This window comes from Mastigoproctus giganteus, chromosome 3 (genome assembly GCF_048544385.1).
Source record: "Mastigoproctus giganteus isolate SK-2022 chromosome 3, ASM4854438v1, whole genome shotgun sequence".
Lineage (NCBI taxonomy): Eukaryota > Metazoa > Arthropoda > Arachnida > Uropygi > Thelyphonidae > Mastigoproctus > Mastigoproctus giganteus.
The window spans coordinates 81,208,159-81,227,420 of NC_143577.1; the positions used below are offsets into that span (position 1 = coordinate 81,208,159).

Sequence of the window (19,262 nt, forward strand, 5' to 3'; positions counted from 1 at the left end):
GAAATCCGCAGGCAATGGATTGTAGCCCAGTTTTGCAAAATTTCTATCGCGTGGTTGGCTTTTTCTTCGATCTGCGCTCGTGAATCAGCAGCAACAGTTATTATCAAATCATCGGCGAAGGCCTGGGCGCCGACTTCGCCAATATCAAGGGCCAGGAATTCATCTAAAATCATATTCCATAACAGGGGTCCTAGGACAGAGCCCTGCGGGCACCCCCTGTGGATTTGTCTAGTTAGCTTCCTATACGGTGCATGCACTTCGATCGTTCTCTGTGTTAGGTAACTCCTGATTGTGTTATACAGGTTTAGGGGCACTCCAGCCCGCCTAAGTCTCGCGAGGACGCTCGGCCACCAGATGGCGTCAAACGCCCCCGCGAAGTCAATACTGATAACAAGAAAATATTTGGTAGTACAGGCTTCTACTTTATCCAGCAGTGTCTTGAGAGCTTCGATCGTGGATAGGCCAGGTTTGAATCCAAATTGCATTGTGTTTGTTAGGTTTTCCCCTTCGTAATAGTGGAGTAGCCTCTTGTGCAGCATTCTCTCGAATAGTTTGCTTACAACTGGGAGTAGGGCGATCGGACGGTAAGACTCTGGTTTTTCTGGCTGCTTTGATGGATTTTTCAATTTAAGTTTGATGTTGGCAATTTTCCAGTCGTTAGGAAAGGTTCCTTCTTGGAGGCAAGTGTTATATAGCGTGAGTAACAGATCCGGGGTGTATTCCACCGTTTTTTTCACAATTTCCGGTTCAATTAGGTCTGGGCCAGGGCATTTTTTGCTTCTGATTTGCATGGCGGCCGCATGCAGCTCATCCACAGTGAATGGTGTTTCTTGTTGGTCAGTGAAATATGAGTCATTTTCTTGACAGATCCGCAGTTGTTCTGGGAGGGTAGGAGTTACCTGTTCCAGGAAGATGGTGTTTAGAATATTGGTCACCGAGTCATCCCACGTAGTGGTCAGGGTACCCAGCGGGGTCATTGTTGCTTCTGCGACTTCTCCTCTGGAGTGTCTATTAGTGGCTACTTTATAGACCACTCCCCAGGGGTTAGCGTTCCCTGCTATGGATACAAGATTTTCCCAAGTTTTGCGCTTGGTGTCCTTTATTAATTTTGTGTATCGATTCCTTGCGTCTTTATACCTATCCCTCATGGCCGCGACCTCAGCGACCGGCCAAGATCGCCGGGCCCGTTGGAAGTCCTTTCGTCGTCTCATTACTTTATTTCTCAGGTTTTCAATGTCGGGGGTCCACCAGGGCATGGCGCCTGGCTTTGGGATTTTCCTTTTCATTGCCTGTTCGCTAGCTTTAATGATGATTTCAGTTACTTTTCTTTGCAGGTCATTTGCTTCTCTGGGTCGGCTATATTGGAATAGCTGCGAATAGCTATGATGGGTTGATATATTGGAATGCACCGAAGAATGACTGCAAAAACAACATCAATATACCGTCGCCAGAGTTTGATTGACACCGGTAGATTCAAACATAAATAACAAATCAAATTTTTTGTTTATATTCCGTAACAATCAAACAAGACAGGTAGCATACAAGAATATCACCGTATTTGTTTTCCTCCATGGAAATATCAGACCACCATGGCTGTGCCTTGAATCTGTGGTTACAAGAAATCATTGAGCAGGATTGCACTACTGGTCAAATACATCAATAGAGAGCGAGTTCCTGTCTTTCAGTCTGAAATCCCTGTTCAAAAGCTGTCTGGTACAGTCAATTGCCCATTGTAATGGAACAGACACGCCTTGCCCTCTAAAATAGTAAAACCTTTAATGATTTGAAGAATAATATGTAATACAGTATTAAGTGTTATTTTGTGTACACTATTCAAAAATTCCTAAATTGAAAAAGGGGCACTTCATCTCCAAATCTACTTGATTTCAATGATTTTATTAGTTTTTTACTTTTTTTTTAATTCTATATAATCATTATTATTTTGGTTTTAATTCTCGTGTTTTTCGATTGTTGTAAGAAATAGTTTGTCAGTTCAGCCTTTTTTCCTAATGATATACTCGTTGTAATCCAGTGCGCGAAGTTTAAACTTAATATAAAAAAAACAACAGCTGCCATACATCTGAGGACGACAGTGATAATCCGAATCGCATTCCATTAGCCAACTTTCATTTAACATGTATAATTGTGATCACGGTAATTCTAATAACCACTTTTCTCCTTCTTTTCTGAATATATTTGGTGGTGTTTAGCAGCATATTATTCACAACTGTCCACCGCACCAGATAGCATAACCATGTATAATGGTTGACTTAAGACGTGGAACTCAATCGATGCAGAATGCATTGCGTTGCAAGCAAAAGTAGCGATTTGTGAAAGGATGCGCGATTTCCTACGGACTATACATGGAACCTGTTGATATCGATGACGGCTGTCCAGACCGTTTTAGTCGACCCAAAGGGCATTATTGCGCGAGGTTTACTATCTACTGTGACTGCATTTATGGCCAAATACTCAAGAACAATAAGTGGGGCAGGAGGGTGGAAAGAGAGAAAAATTGAACTCTAAAATTTTCACGTCAGAACTGAAAAGCTCAAACTTCTACTGTCACAGGTCCCTCTGCATGATTCTGATCGGGCACCACTTATTTTTTACTCTTTTAAAGCATTAATTTCATAAGCGATTTACTTTTAAAAAAGTTTCACATGAACGATTTTAAACACTCGCTAAACAATAACTATCTGCTTGCAAACAATCGAACTTCAATAGTTCTGTCTGTTATTTTTCTATTTTTAATTATCATACTGATCCTGATAAACAAGGCATTTTTAAATTTTACCAAGAGAACTGCTAGAGATAAAAAAAAAATAACAATTCCGCTGAAATTAAATTATTTTGATTTTATGTTATATCATGGGTAGTATTCAGACATTCGAAAACACAGAGAGTTCAGATGCTTTAGAGATAATAAAAATTACATAATGTTTGGTTTAGAAACCTTGGTAGAAGACAGACATTCTTAGTTAAATTATCTAAAAGACAAATCTTGTCCTAAATACTCCTTTTTTTTCCCCTCTTCCTGGACAAATTGAGGTGAAAACGATGTTATGAAATTAAACTTGACTTAATTGATGGTATTGCAAAAATCTGAATTAACTAATCAAACCTATTGAATATATTTTCTCACATCTTTTTAACACGTAACTTCATCTATAGGCAAGGCATAGAAGACAGAAATTAAGGATTCGTGTGGTGGTGACCCTTAATTCCCCCTGCCTGACAAACGTTTGAGGATTACTGAGGTAAGTGTTTTGCACCTTTGCTAGAACTCTGTTATGACCAGAAAAGCAACGCGATCAATATGATTGCAAAAAATTGTGAAGAAACGTTGTTCTATGATTGATAAATCACAATTCGTCGTACGGAGTTATGCCTGGGGAGAAATGGAGCACATTTGAAACTTATATACACATTATGTTTTACATTGGCTTTTATATTGGGTCACCCTGTATAATATTACATTTCTTGTATATCTGTTCGTCAGATAGCAGATAAAGTGGGTCATCCCACATAAACCGTTGGGAATATAGTGCTATAGTCGAAGATGGGGAGGGGTGAAACACTTGACCCCAATTCGCCTACCATTTATCCAGAGTCTATTGTCAACTGAAACCAAGGGTCTGGGCCTTTTTGCAAGGATTGACCTACGCCCACTGGTTGTTGTACGTACAACCATGATTCATATAATGTGCCCTGACATTTTGCATAACTGTACCCTAGCTGCATTGTTGGAATTTTAACACCACCTTTATTATTATTGAAATGTCCAGCGTCGCATAATTTTTGAGGTGCACACGCACAATCCTATTTTTAAAATGTGCCCACATTACATAAGGATTTAAATACAAGAAATGTATGGTGAGCTGCCGATAATACATACACGTTTATAATTTAAATTTATTTGTTCCATTTTATTTACCCAATTTTCTCCTGTAATTGTGAAAATGAATTTTTTCATCCCAGTTTCTTCAGCTGTTCCAATATACATTAAACAAGTAGTTTATATTATTTTTGTACATAGTCCTGGAATGTAATTGCAATCATAGAGTGGAACTTACCCCTAGACTCCGGCCTTCAACAAAAAGCTGAGGTACGATAACTCGCGAAAATCCAAGCCTTTCTTTTATTTCTTTCTGGAAGATTCGGTTCATAAATACATCTCTTTCTTCAAATCGTACCATCAGGGTCTCAAGAATTTTTCTGACTCGACGACAGCGTTCATATGTGTCTCGAACTATTCCCATGGTCGTTGTATAAAACACTATCCTCCCTTTTTCTTCTTGGTGGTAGTTTCTCTGCCGAACAAAGAAAAAAAACGTTAGTTATGAGAGCACGTTAATGTTTGAAAGAAACATGGCTTCAATTTAAAAAAAAAAAAAATCACTGAAACTTAAAATCATAATTTTGAAGCGAGAGGAAATTGTTAAAATTTGTCTTTCTTTCTTTCTGATGTATTTAATCCTAACGTCATTAATTGGCTCCTCTACAAATTTTACATACGCAGTTACTTAGCTACACCCCATCAATGATGTGCCATAAAAATATCCTGGAAGTTATTTTACCATTTGGGCGTCAGTATTGTGCTTACCTCTTGAAATGAGACTAAGTGAATTGTAATGATGGATGCATCATACAGACAGTTTGGGCTGCACTGCGCGTTGGAGAAGTTGAAAGTCAACTTGTGCTTTAAAAAAAAAACAAGACTCGTACTCCATCAAAAGGAGAGGAATTTTTCTGAGCTGTTTTCACACCATGGCCAATTTAGCTATCACACAGCGAGAGTCATCTGATGTTTTTCTTCTTTAGCGAAAACAACAAACAAAGATAATGTAATTTCTCATTGTTCTCATTGGTTTAATGTATGTTTCTCGTGCCACTCAAGTGGTCCTTTGCTACTGGAAGTCAAGACCAGTGGAGCGAATCCGTTGTAATATTTATTTGAAGCCTTGTGATTTCTGTGTTTCCAAGTAGAACGATATTAAATAGAAGGTGGACTTTGATTGCATTCAGATTCTAACTTACTATATTTCGTTATAAGAAAACCAGGAATGTGCAGAATGAATTTAGCATTCTGTAAGAACTTTTGATATCTTTAATGTAAAAAAAGGCAAACAAAGTTTCTGGAAATGGTCCAAGAGCACTAAAGTCCAAGCAGTACGCTGAAGTAATTTTAGATGTATCCAGTTAACTTATAAAAAAGCTACTACTGTATCTGGACTATGCAAGGTAAATTGCTACTGTTTTTTATCTTATCTTAGATGCCTCCTGATATTTTATCATGCACAATCACGCATGGTGGTGAGTAACAGTAGCCATTTCTTAGTTTAAATAAGTAAACATGTATCAAAACATATTTCTTTGAAGGACTGCAGGAGAGGAAGTATTTAGCTATCATATAGCAACTTTCAATATATTTTGTGATGTTACAATATTAGAGATGAAATTATATTTCACTGTCTCCTCATCATACAAAATAATAATTATATTGAGAACGGTATTCCCACTGCCGCCTTCTTTTCTTCTCTGGCAGATTTCAAGGGACAGAAAGAAAATTAATTTTGTTCAACTTATAGCGGAGTATACTGTTATTGTATCAGATAAAAGTTTATACCAGTCCATTAAGTTCTATGCTCTATACGAAATTTTTAGAAATCTTCAAGTACCGTGTTAATGGACTAGAAAGGAATAGCGAAAGCTTAAAAAGCGGTACTCACCTTGAAATTAATCTGCGATGGTTTACTTAGGAAGCGTGGTTAATGTTTAAGTTGAATTGTTGAATTGAAAATTAAAAGGGAGGGAAGTAGATAAAAGTTGACTGAGTTAAATAGGCGCAAGGAAATAGAAGTGTACACATCCAATCCTTGGTTGTCATCGAAATAAAGAGAAGAAGGAATGATTAAAAACTATGTAAGTGAATCCGATGAAGCCAATAGTCTTTACGAGGACTTTCGTTAGTTAGAGAACGTCTTCAGTTGGCAATGTGTGGGGAGAGAACGCGCGTGATATTTTAAGAATAAAAAATTATACTCTCGTGATGCCTTTTTTGACATGTGGGAACTTTAATCTCGAGAGGTTCCAAATTGGGGAAAGATTGAAGGGGAGTTTAGAATTTAGAATTTTGAGGTTAGAGTGGTGCTTGTACCATTCAATAACTAGGGCTTCATATTGGAGTATTCTGTAACTGGATTTTAGTTTAATGATTGAAATGGCAGAGTCGATGAGCGGGTTGTGGTTGTGAGTCTGGGCATGAGTTGTAAGTTCTGTGACAGATTGGTTGGACATGAGACTATGAAAATGGTAGTATGCACGGGTATTGGATGTTTTTGATGAGCCAAATTTAGTAGTGGTACTTCCGATATAACATGTGTTGCAGTTTGGTTGACAATTGATGAGGTATATAATATTATTAAGGTCGTTTGTAGGATATTTGTATGAGTCTTTATAGGTGCTGAAGAAGGATCCTAATTTGTTGTAGGTGGAAAAAACAAGGGAGATATCAGTGTTGTTAAATAGGCGTCGGAACTGTCCTGCTAGTTCATTGTGGTAAGGGAGGACTATGCGGATGTTTGTTTTATTTTTGTCTTTGGTTGGGGTGTTAGATTTAATTTTATTTTTAGCGTTAAGGATTGTATTTAAAATAAGTTGGTGGGGGTAACCTCTGGATATAAATTTGTCGGTGATATACTGTATTTCATTGTGAAGGTCAGTGGGTAAGGAACTGTACTTTAGTGCATTGTGAATTTGGTTATATAAAACTGCCTTTTTAGTGTTTAGAGGGTGATGAGAAGCAAAATGTAAGTATTTACCGGTGTTTGTATTTTTCCTGAAAATTTTCGTATTTAATTTTGTGCCTGTTATATAGATAGTAAGATTAAGGAAATTAATCTGATTATTTTGTCCAATTTCAAGGGTGAATTTAAGTCTATCGTGTACAGAGTTAAGTTTTATGAAGAGGTTATCAATAATGGATCTGTTGCCTATTACAAGAATGTCGTCGGCATAGCGCATGTATAGTTTTAGTTCAGGGGGAAAGGGGTGTAGAATTTGGCTTTCAATGGCGGCTAGGTAGATTTCAGATAATGGGGCTGAAATCCCTAGTCCCATTGGTAAGCCAAATATTTGTTGAAAGATTTTTTTGTTGAATCTAAAAAATCTTGCTTCTAATAGAAGGGTGGTGAGTTCAAGGATATGGTCTATAGAAAGGGAGGTACGTTTTGTTAAGGTATCGTCTGTTTCTAAGAATTTGCGTAGGGCTTGTAAAGTAAATGGGATATGGACATTCGTGTAAAGAGAAGTAACGTCATAGGAAGCTAGGATGTCTGTATCGGATATTGTGATATTATTAATTTTTTGAAAAGCTTGATTGGTGTTATTGATCTTGAATGTGGAAAATTTAGTAAGGGGGGTTATGATTTTAACCAGGAAGGAGGATAAATTAGCGAAAGCTGAATTGCTGTATGATACAATTGGTCTTAAAGGGTGGTCAGCTTTGTGTAACTTGATAATCCCAAACATGTGGGGGAGGATGTTATTGCGAATTCCAATTTGCTGTAGTGTGGAAAGGTTGATTTCCTTATTTTGCCTGAGTTTCCTGAGAATTATATCGAGTTTATTTTTGAGTCTTGTGATGTTATGGTTATTAACATTTATGTATGTGTTTGGGTCTGCTAAGATGGATTCTAATTTTTCGGTGTAGATGTCTTTATCTATTATAACGATCGTATCACCTTTATCAGCTTTTTGAATAATAACGTTAGAATTTTTACTGAGTTTGTGTAAATCCATAAGCTGTTGTTTTTTTATATTAGAGCAGGAAGAAAGTTTGGTATTAATAATACTATTTGTTTGGTGCATTAGGCGCCATTTATCGGGATGATGTTCGAGTTTGGACTGGAGTTCAACGATGCAGTCTTTTATAGGGTAATGTTGATTTTTGATGGCAAAATTAAAGCCATATTCCAGGCCAGAAAGTTCAGCGGGTGTAAAGGATTTGGAAGAGAGGTTAACAGTGGTGATTTTTGTGGGGGAACGAGTCGTAAGGGAATTCCATTTTTTATTATGTCTTTGTGTTATTTCTTGGTTGGTAGCATTAATACGTATATTGTTTTTGTTCCGCTTTTTAAGCTTTCGCTATTCCTTTCTAGTCCATTAACACGGTACTTGAAGATTTCTAAAAATTTCGTATTGTCAAATTTAATAAGATATTTTTAACGGTAATAACCGACACCTTATCTGCACCGCCCCTCCAATTTTAATTTTTTCACATTCTTTATTCTCTCTGATGCCTTTAGACATGTCTAATAATCATAAAAAAACTCAACTAACCAGTATACTCATCAAATATTTTTCCAATAAGTTACACATTGCCTTTTTACAAAAATGCCTCCACCACAATATCATCCCTAAATTTGCCCGCATTTTTCCTAAAAATAATTGCAAAAAATATCCCCATATCATACACCGCACATCTATTATGATCATCCGTGAAGAAATCAGGAAGAGATATAACAAAAAATATAGCCTTTTAAATAGTATACACCAACTCAGATTTTACCTTAAAAAAGAAATGACCCCTCATGCCTGGATCGAGTTCACCAACAAAAACAATATACGTATTAATGCTACCAACCAAGAAATAACACAAAGACATAATAAAAAATGGAATTCCCTTACGACTCGTTCCCCCACAAAAATCACCACTGTTAACCTCTCTTCCAAATCCTTTACACCCGCTGAACTTTCTGGCCTGGAATATGGCTTTAATTTTGCCATCAAAAATCAACATTACCCTATAAAAGACTGCATCGTTGAACTCCAGTCCAAACTCGAACATCATCCCGATAAATGGCGCCTAATGCACCAAACAAATAGTATTATTAATACCAAACTTTCTTCCTGCTCTAATATAAAAAAACAACAGCTTATGGATTTACACAAACTCAGTAAAAATTCTAACGTTATTATTCAAAAAGCTGATAAAGGTGATACGATCGTTATAATAGATAAAGACATCTACACCGAAAAATTAGAATCCATCTTAGCAGACCCAAACACATACATAAATGTTAATAACCATAACATCACAAGACTCAAAAATAAACTCGATATAATTCTCAGGAAACTCAGGCAAAATAAGGAAATCAACCTTTCCACACTACAGCAAATTGGAATTCGCAATAACATCCTCCCCCACATGTTTGGGATTATCAAGTTACACAAAGCTGACCACCCTTTAAGACCAATTGTATCATACAGCAATTCAGCTTTCGCTAATTTATCCTCCTTCCTGGTTAAAATCATAACCCCCCTTACTAAATTTTCCACATTCAAGATCAATAACACCAATCAAGCTTTTCAAAAAATTAATAATATCACAATATCCGATACAGACATCCTAGCTTCCTATGACGTTACTTCTCTTTACACGAATGTCCATATCCCATTTACTTTACAAGCCCTACGCAAATTCTTAGAAACAGACGATACCTTAACAAAACGTACCTCCCTTTCTATAGACCATATCCTTGAACTCACCACCCTTCTATTAGAAGCAAGATTTTTTAGATTCAACAAAAAAATCTTTCAACAAATATTTGGCTTACCAATGGGACTAGGGATTTCAGCCCCATTATCTGAAATCTACCTAGCCGCCATTGAAAGCCAAATTCTACACCCCTTTCCCCCTGAACTAAAACTATACATGCGCTATGCCGACGACATTCTTGTAATAGGCAACAGATCCATTATTGATAACCTCTTCATAAAACTTAACTCTGTACACGATAGACTTAAATTCACCCTTGAAATTGGACAAAATAATCAGATTAATTTCCTTAATCTTACTATCTATATAACAGGCACAAAATTAAATACGAAAATTTTCAGGAAAAATACAAACACCGGTAAATACTTACATTTTGCTTCTCATCACCCTCTAAACACTAAAAAGGCAGTTTTATATAACCAAATTCACAATGCACTAAAGTACAGTTCCTTACCCACTGACCTTCACAATGAAATACAGTATATCACCGACAAATTTATATCCAGAGGTTACCCCCACCAACTTATTTTAAATACAATCCTTAACGCTAAAAATAAAATTAAATCTAACACCCCAACCAAAGACAAAAATAAAACAAACATCCGCATAGTCCTCCCTTACCACAATGAACTAGCAGGACAGTTCCGACGCCTATTTAACAACACTGATATCTCCCTTGTTTTTTCCACCTACAACAAATTAGGATCCTTCTTCAGCACCTATAAAGACTCATACAAATATCCTACAAACGACCTTAATAATATTATATACCTCATCAATTGTCAACCAAACTGCAACACATGTTATATCGGAAGTACCACTACTAAATTTGGCTCATCAAAAACATCCAATACCCGTGCATACTACCATTTTCATAGTCTCATGTCCAACCAATCTGTCACAGAACTTACAACTCATGCCCAGACTCACAACCACAACCCGCTCATCGACTCTGCCATTTCAATCATTAAACTAAAATCCAGTTACAGAATACTCCAATATGAAGCCCTAGTTATTGAATGGTACAAGCACCACTCTAACCTCAAAATTCTAAATTCTAAACTCCCCTTCAATCTTTCCCCAATTTGGAACCTCTCGAGATTAAAGTTCCCACATGTCAAAAAAGGCATCACGAGAGTATAATTTTTTATTCTTAAAATATCACGCGCGTTCTCTCCCCACACATTGCCAACTGAAGACGTTCTCTAACTAACGAAAGTCCTCGTAAAGACTATTGGCTTCATCGGATTCACTTACATAGTTTTTAATCATTCCTTCTTCTCTTTATTTCGATGACAACCAAGGATTGGATGTGTACACTTCTATTTCCTTGCGCCTATTTAACTCAGTCAACTTTTATCTACTTCCCTCCCTTTTAATTTTCAATTCAACAATTCAACTTAAACATTAACCACGCTTCCTAAGTAAACCATCGCAGATTAATTTCAAGGTGAGTACCGCTTTTTAAGCTTTCGCTATTCCTTTCTAGTTCTATGCTCTTTGAATTTTGGTATACATTTAAATAGCAAACACGGTAATTTGTACTTCTATCCTTTAAAAAAAGATGCCATTTCCGAAGAGGAAGCTAAATAAGCAATGTATCTCGATCGAGAAGCCCTGCTATGTGGGTTAAAAATCTCTTTTTTTTGTAGTGGCTTCCGTTTTATTTCTTAGAATAATCAGAATGGAGATACAAAGTAAAGTAAAAAAACATTATCTCAACAAATCGTTTACTTCGCATGTCTTAATTAATAAACTTAATTCGAAGCGTAATGCAGATTTATCGAATATCCATTGAAAAAACAGTTTCTTCCATTTAATTCAGCAGATCTACTACTTTCTATAATTTTGTGTCCCTTATAACTTTCATTCGTAGTGAATAGTGTTAATTATTCAAATTTTCTAATTCAGCTAGCAAGCACAGTACATGGTGATTACATAATTTCAATGAACTTAAGATTATTAATAATGCAGACTACCTTCCTAACATTATACCTCTTTTATAACTTCAAAATTAAAAAAAAAAGGCTTATGTCAGTGTAATTTTACTAGGCACACCAGCTATTACCATTACTTCTGACAATGTATAATCAGAAAAGAAAATAATATTTTCACATGACCATTATTACTAGCCCTTTCTATAATAATAAACCTCTTGTTTTCTGCTGCGGCCTAGTTTTACTACGCAGGTCGCTAATATGGTAAGAATAAACTGAAATGAGGAGGAGAAAGAGAAACAAACAAAAAACCTCCGCTGGTTCCTTAGTAATCGTTCTCCAAGCCGACTTGCAGTAACTGCTGAAAAACCCAAGTATGACAGTCGATACAACTCTGTTTTTGCTCTGGTCATGTGCTGCTATTTCTCTTCTGGTTTACGTTTTGGAATATTTGAAAGTAATAAGAAAATATAGCTGAATTTCAAAACAGCTGTTGAAAGAACCTTTTCTGGAGTGTCTGATTCTATCTATGGGCCGTAGATAAACACAGATGATTGGCTAGACATTCAGAGTATATGAAAAAAAATCATAATTTAAAGCTTGTCATTTAATCCTAGGTTTCATCAGTTATAGGACTCGAAGTTAATGCAGAACATACCAGAAAGTAAATATATACCGTATTGATTTTACAGAACACTGGTTAATGCAAAAAGCAGACATTCTTTGTTAATCGTACAGAAGGAAGTGCCAAAAGTTTATTTGCATCAGAATGAGTGTAGAGGTATAAGGTTTGAAAAGACAACAGAAGGCGTGGATGGAGAGGGAATGTTTTTCATGACAGGTTGCTATCGAGTTTTTAATAATGGCCGACATATGATTTATCTCGTTATAAAAAATGCTGACCTCATTCTGTTGTAGTACATCGCCAGTTATTTAGATAAAGGTGTGTACATGAATTGCGAATACAACTGAGGAGTTATCAGCTCCATCTAGGAATGTAACTACATGAAAATAAACAGAAATTGAGCGTTTGGTTTATACTTTGTTGAGCTAATATCGCCCATTTATCTCTCTGTGTGGCGAAAAACGCGATTTTAGTGCATTTCGAATCATGACTTCCTCCTGTTGTAGATAAATGATAATATTTTATATTCTAAGCATAGTTTTTTTTTTATTTCATATTGACTAAAACTTGTACCTTTTTTAAAAATTCTAACACAGCTTTTATGATTAGTTTTGTAAATCGAACAGTACGTAATACCACAGTTTTTAAAATAATCAGTAGAATCCATTTTTAATATTTACATTTACTACATTTTAATAATCTACGAACTTTATTCAAATCGACAATAGTAATCCAAAACTTCTGTGGATTAGGTAACTAGTACATACGCACCACGATTTGTTTTCTGTGTATAAAATTGTACAATATTCTGCACTTTAATGACGGGATTTTTACCTTTGGAAATAATCTTAATCTATCTCATCATTAACTGATCTAATTTTTCATTGTTTTTATGCCGAATTTGAAAGCTGTTGTGTGGCATGGCTCGGTACAGAATCAGGTTTGCTCCTATCTTATGTGGGAAAACAGAGGTAGAAATAAAAGAACCGGGGCCATACCAGGTGGGGAGAGGTATAGCAACTAGGTGCCCATATGCTGCTTCCTTTCCCTATAATTAAACTTGATCTCTTGCTTGTGAATAACCGTGATTTATTTTCGGGTGAAATTCTGATGAAGCCTTTTATTGTGGACTAAATTCACAAACAAGCTTGACGAACTTACACTGACTAATACAATCATGATGGAGTCTACCGATTACCACTACAATCATAGTAATGGACAGATTTTTAAGCTCATGTTAATGTGGTTTTAGCGTAACATGATTGAGTTACAGTAGTATTTAATGTTCGTCTTACTTTGAATGTACGAGAGAAAGAAAAAAAAAGCACGGAATAAACATACAGTACGAATAATTATCTTATATCTGTACTGACTGTTGCAATAATCTTCCAGTTTGCTCAATTATTATACGCCTACATAAAATCTAATAATAAGGTTACTTCCATATATTGCCTAATCTTTCGTTTATGGGGTCTATACACAGCCTCCTTTCTGGACAGTGTGTACAGAAAAATCTTGATCACATTTCGTTAAATACTGCTGATTAGTTAGGGAAGAACAGTTACTCCTCACCACCTTAATTGGAGCTTTGGCTTCAATCCATAAATATCGTAATAAAATTTTAGAATGCACAAATAAAAATTTATTTTATTGATAGTAGTTGTTATTTTTAGTTTCATCTTCATTATTCTTGAACTGTTTTGTCTTTAATAATCATTTCAGTATTTTCTACTATAACTTAACCCTATAATCACACGCTGAGAACTATTATCGAAATAGTTTTCTGCTGAATAAACTAAAAATTTGATTATTATGGTCAATTTAAATTTCTACTTTTTCTTAAAACAAATTACACTCAACGTATCATACTATACAAGTCTAACTCATTTTATATATAAAAATGAACTTGGACTAAATGGTATTTTCCTTATATACAGAAAACTCAATGGTGTTTATTTTATGCTGTGTAAACGTGTATACGCTTTATTGGCTTCTAGCCAATAAAACGTATTTCAATGCATTCCACTTGTGTAGATAATATTTTGAATTCACATAAATAACACCGTTGAGCTCTCCAGAATCTATTGCACCCTAATCGCTGATACTTTCTCCCCTCCCCCTTATCAGTAGCTCTCCTCGAAAAGTATGTGACATTTAAATGTTTTCAGACATTTACTAGGTCAACAAAAGTGCCGAGATGTTCTTAGATAACCTGGTGATGATTTGACAGAAAGGTGACAGATATCGATATTTGTCTCTCTTCCTTTACAATCCGGGGGATAATGCCTGCATAGCAACAAAAACATCTGCTTACAGATTTCAACGATGTCACTTTTGAAATATTCCGGTTGTAGTTTTGCCAATAGACCACAAATCACACCTTATTTTATGGTGCTTCACCCTTTAAGTGGTGCTGTTGAAATATTCTCCAAACCCACCCACTAGATGGTTTCCAAATTGCTACCTATTAACTGGTTCTGACGTAGAGGGGTGTTTTGTTTTTTATGCCTACTCCAAAAGTACGCTATTCGTCACTTTAAAAATGGGTCAGCAAGGTTCATCCTTGACATTTTCTTAAAGACTTCCAACACCTTGAATGGAGTTTTCTTAAATAAAACTATTTGCATGTAGAGTGCCATCAACACTTGAGCAATCATTAACCGCTGGCCAAGTGGTGAACCTGTACACCCACTTTAAGTGGGTGAGGTGGGATTGACCTTTCATGTAGACTCCCATATATTTTCTTTAGTATCCTGTAGGAAGCTGCCTAAGAAAGGCTATAAGATACTGTAGTAAGTGACAACCTCTGTACAATGCAAGCTTCGGCATCGCTGTCCACCTGCTGTTATTCATTCAACTACTTACGTTCCATCCACTTCACTAATCACAAGGGATGAACAAAGCTACAAATGCAGTACTAACAAAAAAATTCAGCTGTCCTAACCTTTAACTACCTTTTAAACGTACTGCTTCATCGTCCATTAATCTCTCCAGGAATTATTTTCAGAACCACTGTGTAGTAGGTAGGCTTTTTTTCCCTTTGATTCCTGTTCTGAGGCGAAGACAGCTGTGCCAATAATGCCTAAAGAATGGGGGTGCTATGAATTGAATATTAAAAAAATGGAAACAAATTTTTGTTTTGTTCACCGAGTGCTTCTTTGCTTTAGTCTTAAAATGTATAGTAATTATGTAACAATACAAATGTATAATACTTCATATCATATTGTGACTTGGTTAGCATTACTCTATCTGCAAAATTACAATATTCAAAACCAACCTAGTGTTTGGGGTTCCTCCTCGAATTCGAACGTTCTTTACCTGGGTGATGCATGTATAACCACATTACACAGAAATGCCAAAGAAAGAAAAGTAATCAGTGCGTGAGTGACATTTAAGAAATATAACTTAGGAATATTTATTTCTCGAAAGGGAATCGTTATGGGGTTTATTTGAAGGCAAATCAAATAAATAACAAATTCCATAAGCTGTTATGCTGTGTTTTAAAAGAACTGAAGACGAAGATTAATTTGAAGTTAAGGCTTATACAGTCCCCCCATGAACGCCCTTGGTATAAATTGAACCAATTTTTCTGGAGATAACCTGTTACAGTGGATAAAAGAATGGTAGAATATCATGGTTATAAATGGCTGTTGTTGCTACATAAACCAATTCCATGAATGGAGTCTTAGTTAAGGGAGCGAGACTCCAGTATTTAAGGAATTAAAAGGGCTGAGAAAACCAAGCATTTTGTCCTGATCATGCAACACGAACTTAGGAACGTAGATTTAAACTAAAATAAAAGATTAATTAGCTACTGTAACAGATTCTTATTTAATGTAATGGTTCTGGGAATCTTTTGTAAATTTAAAGGATTAACTAAACAAAACCAAATCATTGAGAATATAGGGATAATATATACGGAATGAGAATGTTTTTATAAATTAAGTTGTTATACAGATATTAGTAAATGACAATTAGATCTAAATTTGATAGCTCAAGAGTTGGCTAAGAAGAAATGAGACCTGTATATTTTGATTAACATTTTTTTTTTAATTCTTACTTTATGGTCTGTTATATTATAGTCTAAAATATAGAAAACTTTAGTATTGAAGAAGATTTTTACCTCTATAAATGTCATATTTATTAATTCATCGTTCGGAATAACAAACCCTCAGATTACCAAGCCAAGTTGTCTCTGAATTCACTTTTGATGAAGTCGAAGTGATTAATTAGTTCCACAATCCATCGTACCAAAAGCAGATTCTTCATAGATACTCTAGTAGAAAAGCTTACAAAAGTGAATTATGTAATGGGTTTCGAAACACGATTTCGTTAAATCATAAATAATTGAAATGTATAAATGAACGCCAGACCTCTCTAGCAAAAAATTTACTTTTCTCTGAGAGAGAGAGAGAGAGAGAGAGAGAGAGAAAATCTTACCGACTAAATTTAAACAGCAAATGTTCCAAAATCGAAGACCGTGCAGTCTCACCTAAGTATGATTCTTACTCTCCAAACGGTTAATAAAGGCTTTCCTTGTATGGAATATGAAGTATGGTAATAAATAGTTATTTGAACTCTTTGTTTCAAGGTGAAACTAAACTTAGTTCTTTGTACTACAGTAGCAATGAGATTAAACATACTCGTCTTAGTGCTTTTCAATATGGCCGCTGTTATGATAACATGCACACTTTAAGACCAAAATGAGAGAAAAATTCATTTTATATTATTTTTTTTCCCGAATACTGTCGAGTTTTTATTTTAGAATAATTCATAAGGAATTCCAGAGAAGCTGTTGCCAAGAATTGGCAATTAGAACCACAAATTCTGACATTACTGCCTGTAAATTCCAAAAGATGCTTTATCATTTTCAGTCAGTTAAAATATTTTAGAATAAAATCAAAAGTGGATAGAGTATAATGCAGAAATAATTATAATAGTAACTGTATTCGCGTGTGACGAATACTATTGATTTTTTAAACAAATTTCCTTGGTAAAATAAAAAGTTCAGCGCAATTCACCGAGCAAATAGTTATAGATTCTAGGTTTGACCTTCATCAAACCTAGAATAATTCTTAGTTTCAATTACATAGCTTGGTAATTGAAAATTACCAAATCAGAGCCTTGGTTTACAAGGCTCTGAGAGAGGATAGTAAAATTGTCATAGTATTAAACGACTCTAGAACTGGGGAGAGGAGACAAATTCAGACTAAAGAAGGAAGAGTTATGAATGGAATATAAAGCTGCTAATCAGAGTAAGTTATCCCCATGTTTAGTTGAGATAGTCGGGAATTAAAAGACCAGATGGATCGGTAGCTACTATGGCAGGAGAGAAACTTTTTTTTTTTTTTCCTAGTGACAAAACTATGATATCCTTGCACTAATTGGTATTACTTTATCCTTTAAAAAATGAATCAATTGTTTTTTTTTCTTTAAAATGTTAAAAAAAATACCCTACGAGTTGTTAAAATTTTTATAACGGTTTCAAGTCTGTTGACACAAATTTAAACTACTCGTATTCGAAACCTCCATACAGGTCACGTCTGGTCAGTATACGTCACAGAGATAGATATTCCGGCTCTCTTACCATCCAAATACTCGTCATTTGAGAAGGAAAACCGGGGGGAAAAGCGTATAAGAATGGGCGTCTTTGAAGCAACATCGTTATTTAGTTAACTGTGAAATGAAGGTCACCCGTCTTACAAATAGGAGTAATAAAACAAAGAATGGCAGACCGCCAGAATGATTACGGTAAAAACGAGCTATTAAACTGTATAGAAACAAGAAGTGATGTTAGGAAGAAACACACACACACACGTACATTATTTTATAAAGATGTTTATTTGCTGTCCGCTCAATTCTGTGGAAATTGGAACCGGAACTGTAGTTAGAAAAAGTGTGCTGTGAAGATGAAGAACGTCATTGAGACTTCGACAGTTAGTACTTTGGACCAATGAAGTAGGGTTGGGAGAACTGTTTTTTTAAACAGTGTTGTATAGCAAGTCGTGTTTGCAACTTTTTCAAGAAGAATGGTGTGTGGAAAACTGTTGTTGATGATTTCTGTTTGCGGAAACTGGAACTTTTGTACTTGTGAATTTCTCTTTAACAAAAATACGCCTCATATTTTAAGTGCGGCTACATTAAGTAAACCTTTCCTGTATTCTAGGTTGCTATTATAGTTTCGATAGACTTAAATCGCATTGTCAGGTAGTCCACTTTAATGCAAACAAAAGAGGCGGTTGTGGGACAAAATGTATCTTCTTTTATCATTTTTATAAAATAAAGAAATTGGAATCGATTAAAAAATTTTACTTCCTTACTGGTGGACTCAGGGTATGGGGGATTATTGCTGGTACCCACTGCTATAGCACTACCTCCAGCTGGTGCGGATTTCGCTCTTTAGGGTAGATAATGATTTTAGTGCCCAATATCTACGACGGTTATTATTATTATTATCAATTTATTTCCGAAGAAATGTCCCTTTACAGCTATGCAGCTAGAGGACATGAATTACATACAGAGATAAAACATAAAATACAGACAAATACATTGTATCCAGAGCCAGATACAATATACGGCCTTAAACAGCCACTGGTAAAGATACAAAAACATAAAGTTACAACAAATACAAAAACATAAAGTTATAACAGATAAAAGTGCATACGGATACATCGGAGCGTGGATAGTGCGGCATCACATAGAGTCCTCCTAGAGCATGACTAAGGAATACATGTCTGCAAGAATGGAAGCTCTGTATGTTCTGTCCTTGCAAAGTTTCTCAACGTCTATGGCTAATCTATTAAATATCTGGAACGAGTTATGTGGAAACATGTTTTCCAGGGAGGACATGCTACGCAGCTTCGATCTGTATGGGGAGGTGTTTGACTGGCATCTTTTCCTGTCGGATGGTCTGGCGATGATAGCCCATATATCGGGTGACTTCAGTTTTTCGGATAGAAGCTGAGAGATCTCCTCGTGGTGTAGACGTACACTGGACAGGTCTTCCTGGTGGCAAAGTGGTCAGAAATAATTGAACAACACCCACACACTGCACAAATTTCTGGCCTTTTACAGAGTTCGGTATTCAGCACAGTTAAACTAACGTTCAGGTACCGCCCTACATAAGATACACGTCTAC

General features: G+C 35.7%; 1 protein-coding gene across 1 annotated transcript in view; it reads right to left on the reverse strand.

Annotated features, from left to right (window-relative positions):
• LOC150088112 (uncharacterized) overlaps positions 1-19,262 on the reverse strand; it is a 103,741-nt gene that overhangs the window by 40,030 nt on the left and 44,449 nt on the right. The window contains exon 2 of the mRNA XM_090369340.1: positions 4,077-4,313. Within this exon, the coding sequence (XP_090225466.1) occupies positions 4,077-4,313 (237 nt within the window). The remainder of the gene's footprint in view (positions 1-4,076; positions 4,314-19,262) is intronic.